This window comes from Strix aluco, chromosome 15 (assembly GCF_031877795.1).
Source record: "Strix aluco isolate bStrAlu1 chromosome 15, bStrAlu1.hap1, whole genome shotgun sequence".
Classification (NCBI taxonomy): domain Eukaryota; kingdom Metazoa; phylum Chordata; class Aves; order Strigiformes; family Strigidae; genus Strix; species Strix aluco.
In genome coordinates this window covers 14,063,812-14,075,042 of record NC_133945.1, presented here as the reverse complement: position 1 = coordinate 14,075,042, position 11,231 = coordinate 14,063,812, and the positions used below count along the sequence as shown (strand labels likewise).

Sequence of the window (11,231 nt, the reverse complement as noted above, 5' to 3'; positions counted from 1 at the left end):
CAAGGGAGAGGGCATGTCCCATCTTCCATCAAGCACTGACCTCGCCAGATTCACTAGAAGTTCATTAAGGAGGTGAAAACTCCTGTCATTTTCTGAATCTTATTTGATTACTGTGAAACAGAAGACACTAGCAAGGAGAGAGGGTTGTTTTTTAAGTAAGGACCTTGGAGCCTGGGGAGAAAGTTGGCGGGTTGCAAAACAAAGCCCCTATTAACTTTGGTCCTGACTTCCAGGTCACGCATGTTCAGTTCTTTTTACCTGGAAATGAAGATGTTAATTGGAGCTGACAGCATTCATACATTTCCCCATTAGCAATATTTTTAGTCACAGTAGGGCCAAAGTCTTCAAACACTTTCCCAAGGGAAGGTTTTAACCTTTCTTTTGAAACATCTCATGCCACTTGCATGGAAAAAAGTTTTTTTGGCTTGAGGCATACTGAGCCCCAGCCGTGATGGCCTCCCAGCTCCTCTGAACACGGGACACAGGAGGAACAGGGCAGTGTGCGGCAGCATCACCCAGCGGGGCGGCCACCCCTCCCGTCCCGGCGATGGGCTCTGGGCACAGGGGTTTCTGCAGGGTGTGCTGGCTCCAGTCCCCTGTGGTGCAGCTGATCTCCAGCACGGAGACGGGACCACACTTCAGCGCCGGCGCTCAGAACCAGGAGTCAGTCAGACATGTCCCGTGTCACGCGGGTGCCCAACCCTGCTGTCCTCGTGCCAGCAGCAGGCACAGGACCCATCCATGGGTGACCTCTAGGACAGTGATCAAAATGGTTTCTCAAGCCCTTTTTCTGCCACAGATTAGAGCCTACATGTCAACATTTTGTTAGCTTGTTGGAGCCAAGAATACTTTTCTTTACAGCTGGTTTCTTTACATACTGTTAGTATCTATATGTAATTTATTGTTTTCAGATGAAGCAAAAGCCTTGAGAAACAATATTCAATGCTGTCTCCTACCCAGGACTGAAAACTATTGCATACTTTCCATATATTTACATGGATAGTGTGTGTATATATCTATATAATCCATTAAAAATATTTTATTAATATTTATTATCCATTTATACTTATTTTTAATATATATATAAAACCATAATTGGGGATGACAGTATTTCCTTATTTTAGAAATCTGCTCCAAAACACATGTTCCACTTACAACACCACCATTACCCCCACCAAGTTTTGCTGTTTCTCTCCAAGTGGAAATGTATTTTAGCTGAAAGCTGTGCTGACACCTCCCAACAGAGCCTCAGTTATTTACCTCATTGTATCCAGTGTAATGGCTCTGGAAAGTCTTAGTTTTGAGATTTGTTTCTAAGATGGTGACATCAAGGGAGACCAGACAATTTTATGTGGATGCTTTTACTCATCTTTGCAGGCAGTGGCTGAGGCGGGGCAGCCAGGGCTGTCCTAACTGCTTTGGTGCTGTGAGACCCCGGGGTCTTTGTTGAACAGGGACAAAAGGGACATCTCACTCCCAAGAGAGGGCAAGTGGCTGGAGGGGGAGGAAGCCCCCTCTGCATGGGGCTTCTGGCAAAGCCACCCAGATGCCATGGGGCTGCATGGGACCAGAGGTCACGCTGCAGGGGCTCTCCAGGGAGCCCTGGATTTACTGCATTTGACTGGGTCCAGTAGTGCCCTTGCAGCCATTTCCCCTGAAGGAGAAGCATGCTTCTGCCTTGATAGCGCTTCCCTTCCCTTGGGCCCTGGCACCATCGCAGCCCCATTTGCACCCAACCCCTGCAAATTCACCCACATGCAAGGGGGAGGGTTCCATCTCCCCACTAAACAACTCAAACAAGGCACACTGGGGCTGCTACAACCACACACACCTCCCCAGAAATTATTTACCTGGAAGATAAAAGCACCTCTGTGACACCAGCACAGAATAGGGAAGACATCAGCAACAACTGCAGGAAAGAGCATCATCTGGATAGGAAATAAGGTTGCACCAAAAGCTGCAAGCTCTCCCCACTCAGGAAAGGTTTATGAGGGTAGGCTGGCCCTCAGCTGGTGCACATCAGCCCTTCACCCACCTTCCTTGTAATTTGGTCAGCTGGAATCAGCCAGGGCCAAACCCTGCTCACCTGCTGTGCGTAGGGATGTTGTGAAGGTAAGTGGGGTGCCAAGTAGCCCCATACCCCCCAAGCAGTGATGCTGTGTGGCTGGTGGGGGCTGGGTGGAGGGTAGGGAGCGCACACAGTCTGCCCCAGGGACCCCAAAAACCAGTCAGAGTCAATAAAATAAACTTTCCCAGGCATCTGCTTCTCCCCAGTGCACCTTTTTAATACAGAGCAGACTGGGGTAAAACCAGATCCTTTCACACGAGACCCCACGTCCCCGGGGAGTTGCTGCTACTTGAGTGCTAGAAAGATGGAGGATCCTCCACCTGCTGTTTGCCATTTATTTTAGCAGAGAGAAAAATAACACACACAAGAGGCATTTTGCATAACTTAACAGAAAATAACACTTTTCCTCCACTCTTCGCAGAACAACAGGCAAAATCATTTCCTACACACGGCTATTTTTTGGTGCTAACAGTTTGGTGTATTGGTAAAATCATGGGTTTCCTCTAATATACTGCGATAGTTGATCTGAAACCCAAAGCCAGGCTCAGGCTTGGAGGCCTCCTTCACTCTTTAACACAGCTCCCATTGCCATTTGCCCATGGGGAGGGTGAGTGCCAGGTTCATCCCCACGGCACTCCCAGGAGGGATTTTGCAGCTGGGGTCTGGCTTGGGATGCCGAACAGCTCTGTGGCTCTCGCCACCTGTGCTATGTCCTGGTTGCTCTTCCCTGGCATGGCTGGAGAGGTGACCCAAAATGAAGGGGATGCGGGCAGCGCCAGCAGCCTCAGTCCAGGGCCAGTGAGGGAATCTTGCAGACGAAGGGGAAGGCTCTGCCGCAGGCGTTGTCATTCCAGGAGCGCAGTGCTACCCCCCAAAAAAACAAGGCATTAGCTGAAAAAAGGAATGAGGAGGTAACCATGCACTGCCCTCGGGACAGGGACCTCCTGCCATTGCGGGAGGCTTTCCCTGAATGTTCTCCCATTTGGGCTGCTCCCAGCTATGCCCCCTCCCATCCCCGTCCTCATCCTGGGGATGCTGGTAGGGATGCCTAGCCCCAGCTCAAACATGGGAGCAGTGAGGCAGCTGCAAACACAGCCCTGTACCGCACAGAATATCATCAGGTCACACGCGGACAGGGCATTTAGGTACGTCCACAAGGTCTGGATACACCTGACTGGACTCACTGGAAATGAGGTTGTGAGGTGGGATTTTTGCACAAGGAGGGTCTTGCCCCATTTCAGTGAGATGTCCCTGGCCTGAGCAAGGGAGGGAAAAGCTGGCAAACTGAGGGGTGTTTCCACGGGCTGCATGTGGGAGGGGAAATTGGAAACTTTGACCTTTGGCTAAATTTAGTAATTCTTCAAAGTGAGTGATGCTCCCCTCCTGCTGCTGCTGCTATGGGACAGGGAGATGGGCTGTGAGCAGAAGGAAAGCAAGCGTGTGTGTGTGCACATGTACATGGTAAAATAGAAAATGCATCTCTTCTCTGCAAAGAAAAAAGAAAATAATAATAAAAAAATAATATGCAAACCCTCAGCCTGCCAGTAACCTCTTCAGAAAAGCACGAGCTGCAGTGGCTTGAATTTATTGACATACAAATAAGACTTAAGGTGGCCTCGATGTCCGGCGCAGCACTCACCGCTGCTGTGCCTGTACCAGATCTGCACGCAGTCCTCCTCCTCCGGGATGGAGTGGATCCCGTCGTCGGGCTGACTGCCATCCCAGTAGTGGTAGTCATAGGAGGAACCATCCGTCCACTCGAAGTGACCCTCCTGGCATGGAGTGAGCAGAGAAAGGCCACGATCACAGAGCCGTGTTTGCAGAGGGTGGGCGTCCCACTCCCATGCAGATGCCGTCCCCATCCCTGGTGCCACACAGCCGAGGGACACAGGGAGAGACTGTCACTACTCAACAAAGGCCAACAGCACGTTTGGGTTTTACAACCGAAAACTTCCCCTGGAAAGCCCCAGCATTCGCACCAGGGAAGCCCAGAAATTAAACCCATATATTTTTTAACACACACCCCCAATTCTGTGTTCCTTTTCCTTTTTTCTTTTCCATTCCTTTCCCAGTATCTACAAACAATTTGCTGGCATGGGACTGTTCTCCTGATGGTTTTGATTTTTCTTTATTACATATTAGACTATATATTTCCAACACATCATCTTTGAAAAGTTGCAGAGTATCACAAGAAAGTAATGAAACTTGGTGATTTTGATGTTGGAGACGTTTTCAGTTTATTTGCTCTTCTTGGACCAGCAGTACAATACTCTTTTGATTAATCCATTAATAAAATATGATGTGAATAATTAGTAACTATTAATCAATTCATTCTAGTAGCTTCTCTTTTAGAAGCAGACTGGAGGGGATGAAATGACAACTTTCCCCCATGTGCTGCAGAACAGAGCCTATGCCACTACCTGATCATTGGGACTATAAGGAGTGAAGAGGAAAACCAAGTGGCTTTCCAGGGGGAAAACACAGGGAAGTGAATTTTTCAAAGCCATTTCCCACATGATTATGGGGAGCTCTCACCTGCCGCAGGTCGTTGAGCCCTGTCCAGATGTCAGTGGGGATGCCCGGCACACGGCTGTTCACCAGGTCGTACACAAAGACATTTTCTTCCCAGCTGGCAAAACAGAGCAATATGGAGACACTGAGGGGGTATATCAGGCAAATGGTCTGGCATTCCCCTAAGCATTCACCCTACGGCATGGCCAAATGGGTCCCTCTCTTCTAATTGCTGTTGATTACTTTCCTAGGTCTGTGAAAGAGGTGCGTAGTTGGGGTGAGAGCTGGGGGAGAGGGAGTGGGGGAAAAAGCCTGTGTAATCATGTTGTATTTTTATCCCTTTTTCAAGAATAAAAAATACAGTTTTGAGAAATTTAGGGAATACTATGTCAGCTTTCCTGCCAGGCCAGGAAAGGCATTTTTCACATCACCTTTGTGTGCCCAGTGCATCAGACTTGACCCAGTCGCTGCTGCAGATGTATGCTTAGGCTGGTGCAGAGGGATGCTTAGGCTGGGACATGAGCCCACAGCTGCTGCAGAGGTTGTGCTATGGGAATGGGACTTCCTCCCCATTTTCCTTCTTCCCCAGGCCATGCCAGGGTGGGATGACAAGTTTCTGTGCCCCTCACCTGTGGATGGAGGCCAGCTTGGCTGATCTGATGCCAATGGAGAACTCGGCACAATAGAGGTCAGCTTCAGCCCAGGTTTTGTTGATGGGAAAGTACCGGTAGCAGTGGCCTTCGTATTCTGTCCAGAAGAGCGGGCAGGAGTAGGCGTGGACAGGCTCCGGCATGGCTGGGGGCAGAGCAGAGGACATCCAGCAGCTGATGGTGAAGCAGCCTGGCCAGGCAGCTGAGCAGGCAGTGGAAGCAGCACTGCCCAGCCCTGCTCCCCCCACCTCACCCAGGCAAATAACCACCAAACATATGCATGGGAAACACAACTGTTGCAGAAGCTGTGCAAAAGCCAAAACAAATTTGCAAAAGCCGTGGGTTTCTTGGTTTTAGCATCTGTCTAAATCAGAAGGGACATTTCAAGACAGTTTGACATCATTTTAGGCAGAGGGTGCTTAAAATAAAGGCACTAACGTTTGCTACTGGGGAAACCAAGATAAGGGCACCTCTCGCCTCTATCAGGCACTACCAGAGTCGCAGTGCTGGGATGGGAGCTGACAGCCGGGGGCTGCAGGGTTATGGCCACACTCTGCCCTTCTGCTCTCACCTCCTGCAAGGCCAACTCGCACCTCCTCCCTCCGAGCAAACCCCCTCACCATCCGCTGTGTCCCTGGGCCTGGACACAGCCGTGCACATATGCACGTGTTGGATTTCGGCCCCATAAATAGCCGGCGAGATGTGCGTGCCGCCGGGAGCGGTGCCAGCCTATCTGCCTCCCGCCGCCAGATAAGAACTGGGGCCCACCAAGCTGCTCCTCCTCCCTCACCACTTTTCAGCACAGAAGGGAAGTTACCCCAAGAGAGGCCATTTAGGGGCAGGATGCATTTCTGGAGCCTTTGCAGTTGCCATTGTGTAAACACTGCAGCGGTGTTAACACACCCTTCAGCCTCCTCCATGTCAGCGGGGAGGATGCAGCACACACGCAACACACCACCCAACACAAATGCACGCATAACCCCCAAATCTTGTGGGACACAGGCTTAACTCTCTTAGCTGTTGGGTTTTGAGCCTTGGGAAATATCCAGCTCACCCAGAGCCAGTTCTCACATCCCCATGGGGTCCTGGTCCAGGGCTGGGCTGCTGTTGGAGTGAGCGAGGATGCAGGCAGGGCTGGGGGGGCAGGGAGAGTGGGTTATGGCAGACATCAGATGCCACGAAACTATCCAAGCAGGTAACCGGCTCAAGCCCAGAGAGATCAGGGTGGTGCTACAGGGCCTCCTGTACACCACGGCTGGAGGGGACAAGCTCCAGGCTGGAGGAGAATGGCTTTCCCCGAGGATGGGGACAGCAAAACCCTGCCAGCAGCAGCGTGGGACATGGGAGAAGTGAGGGCAGCATCGGCGTGGGGGAAAGGAGAGGCGAGGTGAATTCAAAGCAGCTGCAGGAGCGTTCATGGAGCCAAATTCTTCCCTGCACCAGTGCTGGCAGCTCCTGGCAATAATTTTATATTTCATTAGCTCTTTCCACATGGGGATCTCTGAGTGTTTTACAAACAGCCATCAGCCAGGCCCTGAGTCCCTCCTGTCACACACCCCCTTCCAAGGTGACAAACCACAAACGCAGAGAGCCTTTTTTTCCTCCCAAGCAAGGCACGGAGGCAAAGCCGGGTGCCGAGCCCCATGGGGCTGTCACCCCATCACCCCACCTCGGGACACCTGGCCAATCCCTCCGGAAGAGCCGTGGCTGGGACCAGCTCTGCACCCCACAGGCACAAACCTGCTGAGAGCAGTAAGGGGCTTGAGGAGCTCTTCCATCCTCATCAACACTAGTTATAGGCTGCAGAGGGAAAAAGATAAGGCACACCAGGCTGGAAACACAGCTTTAGGGGAGGGTGGCCAAGCTGCAGCCAGCTCAGTGGCAATGCAGGTTTCAGCTCTCTGATTCACACCCGGCCATCCTGGCATTGGGAAAAACCTTAGAACAGCCCTAGGAAATGCAAATTATTCTATTGTAGCAATAGAGCAGAAGGGCCAGGAACACTGAGAGCTGAGGTGATTTCCTAGGAGCCAAGCCCTCCTCCCCCTGTGATGCTGGCCAGGGGTCCCTGTCCCCACCAAAAGTGGAGCAGAGCAAGGGCAGAGGGTCAAATTCATGGGAGGAGGCTTCAGCTTCACTGCTGGGTCACAGATGAGGCATGTCCCCCCATTCAGGACAAGGCTGGGGTCTGCTCCCGGCTCGCAGCAACTCCAGATTGCTGCTCCCTCCTGCCGAGGGCACCCCAGAGATCTGTGGCAGACAGGCAGCCCCTGCTCCCCCAGCAACTGGGATTTTATTATAGAGGCTGTGAGGCACTGCCACAAATTCCTCACTTCTAGCAGCATGGTGGCAAAATTCACAGGGCTTAACCCAGCGGCATCCCCAGCAAATGGGGCCCTTTGCTCCCAAGTGCTAATTGCAGTGGGCATCCTGGTGCCCTGGCTCCAAGCAGGGTCCGTCAGCACCCCAATCGCCTGGGAAAATCACCCTCGTTTTGTTCAGAGCAGCCGAAACAGAGTCAGAGATGGAGACAGTCCTTCTTTGTTTTTCCATACTGCTTCCCATTAGGTAGAATTAATTTGACGAGCTTCAGTGAACCAGAGGTGCCTGAAGGAATTTAAGGTTAAATATACCGAAAAGGAAAATATGGGAGGTCAGCATTTAATTAGCATCTTTCCTGTTAGGTCAGGATCAGAGGCTTTGGCTGTCTCTTTGGGGAAGAACTATTGCTCCCAGTTTTAGAGGCAGGAACAACTGGGGGTGCTGCTTTATCTGGGGTCTTCGGGGGCTATTTTTAGCAGAAAAGCCATAAGAAATTTGATGTATGCTTGTGAATATAGGAGTCCACTCATGGCTCTGCAGGAAAACTTCATAATCCAAGCCAGCAGCTGCTGATGGTATTTTGTTCCAAAAGGGGACATGGGAAGCATTTGGGGGCTATGTAGACCAGGTCCTCACTTTTAAGCACCCCAGCAAAACATCACCCCAGCAGGTCCTGCGCACAGGGCAGGAGCAGCACAGCCACTGCCTGCTGTTACTAACTCAGAAAAGCCGGAAAACAAGAATTTTGGGTCAGAAAAAGAGTTTTGTGCTCTTTGGATGTGTCAGTGCCAACAAAACTAGAGTCTTTTTATTTATTTACTAGCTGAGACCCACTGCAGAACTGACAGGAAAATCACTTGTCAAAATCTTGCAGAAGCTGGCACTGTTCTGCCAAAAAGTTTCACTTCCCCAAGTGGCCACTTTCCAATTAGAAATAATTAACTGAGAAAATCCCAGCCAGTTTCACGAGGTTTTTTTATTCCAGTATGCTACTGAAAAAGATAAAATACCAACTATGTGAATCCCACTAACTCAGCTGGTGAAAAGCAAGTTTCTTCCTGAACAGCTTCATTCCAAGGTGCAATGCTGCCTCACTTCCATTAATCCACAGATTTGAGATATGAAGTTTGGGGCTAGGACCAGGTTGGCCGGAGATGTCTGCTCAAGGAAGACTCCTGGGGGGCCGCAGCTCCACCAAAGGGTTTTGGACAGCAGATCGGATCAGGTCAGTGGTGTCAGCAGATGCTCTTCTGAAGAGCTCTGTTTTATCAACAGCTGAAGACTTACCAAAATCCTTAGAAATGTTAGGAGACACTTCACTGAAAGGCATGGTCCTGAAACACCCCCCCTTGGCACATCCAGAAGCTAATGCTGCCATCTGACCTGAAAAAGCAAGTGAACCTCTTCAGCTCTTGGCAAGCAGCTGGGTTTGGAGGGTGTCCATCAATGCCCAACAATCTTGTCTGAAGTTAATGCCAATGGAGAAGAGCTGAGGAGATGCCTGTCACGTGGAAAGTTGGGTCATTCCCAGGGGACCCCCTCTGCTGGGACCCGAGGGCTGTGATGCCGAGGGGGAGGGATGCGGAGTGCTCCCCAGCTGGGGGTCAGAGCCGGGGCTTAGGATGAGCATCACCAGCACCAAGCCACCTGTCACCAGCTCGAGACCATGGGGAGGGCCAGCAGCATGGCTTTACCCTGTGTTGGCACTGCTGGAGCAGCGGGCAGTTATAGGGGATGGGTGAGACAACAGGGCTGGGACAGGGGAGCCCCAGGATGGCTCTGGCAGAAGCCTGCGGCAAGGCTGGGGCGTTCAAAGTGCCAGCTGAGCCAGACCTCCATCCCACCACAGCCTCAACACATCCACTAGCCCACATCCTCTTAAATAAAACCAAAGAATAAGCATTAAAACAGGGGTTTGGTGGGCAGGAGTGTGGCAGGGGCTAAGACAGTGCTATTGTGTGATGCTGGGACACCTCAGGTCACCCATGGCTTTAGGAGCACATCCTACAGCCCTCACACTACAGTCGCTATGGACAAACGATCCCACCTTCATGTTATTTGCAGTATTTGTCTTTCATTAACAGATGAAAAAGTCTCATGCCTAGCATCCACCTTCAAAACAAGCAGATCAGGAGATGGTGTTTGGTCTGTGTCTGGGGGACGCATGGAGCTGGAGGGGATGGTATCCACTGATGGATATGAAGCTCAATTTATAACTGGGCAATATTTTGCACACTCTGAAGTGTTTTTTAAGGCACATATTACAAATTTCCAAGTAAAATATTAAACACCAGTTGGAGCACATTGGAAGCAACATCCTTTCACACAGAGGTTTTGCTTTTTAAAATCCTGTAATGAAACCAAGCTGGTTTTACAGCTTCAAATCTTCTGCCAGGTATGTTTGGAGATGTGAGGCTACCGCAGGCGCCAGCAGCAGCCCTCCTGCAGCCAGCACTAACAGATAGGAGTTATCTTGCAGAGTTTTTTTCCTCCTTAATTAGTTTGGGTGAAGCTCCCATGGATTAGGCATCTGGCAGGAAAACTGGGCTCATATTGATCCTTTTTCTCACGAACTCACTGAATAGCACTTAAGGAGCCCCTTTCTGCTCACATTCCCATATAAATCTAACAGGGCGCGAACAAACTCAAAGTAACGACTCTCACTTGCACCAGCACCAGTTTGCAAGAAACTTAAGTGACATATAGCGGTCATCATCACCAACAACTCAGAAAAAAAGAAAGGGGAAATAAGGGGGAATTGCATATTTGTGGTCACGTTTCACGTGCACTAAGTGTGAATAAATAAATGGGGAGCCACAGTGGCCCCCCAGCCTGTCCTGCCAGGCCGTGTGGCTGCAGTCCTGCACCACTCATACATGTACCTCTGTGAGTTATTCCTGCCCACTGCCCCTGCCATCCACACCGGACCCACAGCAGGGACAGCTGAAGCTCCACGGCACCGTGCCACACCAGCACACATTGCTGAAGGCAACAGCGCAGCCTCTTACACACAGAAACAAAGCCAGCCCAGAGACAGCTTCAATATCCCGGGAGAGAGAGACCGGGGCTGCTCTTGGCACGTCTCCCCAACAAAGAAGAAAGTTGATTTCATGGAAAGTCAGAGATTTCTGGAGCAGTCGGAGAAAGGGGAAAGCCAGCTGCTGACCCTGCGGGAGGTACACACTCTCCTCTCCCTACTAAAGCCATCGCAGTTTAAGGTTACCTTTACCCCAAGCCGCAATCGGCGCTTTGCACTCACCTTGGCTGATCTTTATGTTTGTCTGGGGGAAAGCCTGGGCAGCGAGCAAGGCCGTGGAGAGGAGCATGCACACATCCCAGCCAGTGCCCATTGCCAGGGAGGGAGGACTGGGTGCTCCCCCAGCTCCACAGGCAGCCGGTTGCAGAGGTCGATGCTCAGTCCGGGACCTCCCAGCTGTGCCAGGGAGGCTGCCGGCGAGGAGGTGGATATAGGATCTGTGCTGCTCCCTCCCCCAAAAGCAGCGGCTCTCCCAGACACACACGCCTCCCCACCCACCACTGGCTGAGCCTGGGCGTGCTCGTTGCATCCCACCCCAAGGGACCTGCACCCAGACCTTTGCCCATGGCCTTGCTCTAGGGTGCAGGGGTGCATGTCTCCTCCCAGAGAACTTTTGACATATGCCCGAAGCTGCAGGAAAGCA

The 11,231-nt window shown here is 51.3% G+C and overlaps 1 protein-coding gene across 1 annotated transcript; it reads right to left on the bottom strand.

The window, feature by feature from the left end:
* Positions 1 to 2,383: 2,383 nt before the first annotated feature.
* Positions 2,384 to 5,858, bottom strand: CLEC19A (C-type lectin domain containing 19A). The gene is made up of 5 exons (XM_074840728.1): positions 5,801 to 5,858; positions 5,209 to 5,374; positions 4,604 to 4,697; positions 3,708 to 3,840; positions 2,384 to 2,932 (listed from the first exon to the last, which is right to left on the bottom strand). Exons 1-5 carry the CDS (start codon positions 5,850 to 5,852, stop codon positions 2,853 to 2,855), a joined length of 525 nt encoding a protein of 174 aa, XP_074696829.1. The 5' UTR covers positions 5,853 to 5,858; the 3' UTR covers positions 2,384 to 2,852.
* Between the last annotated feature and the right edge of the window lie 5,373 nt (positions 5,859 to 11,231).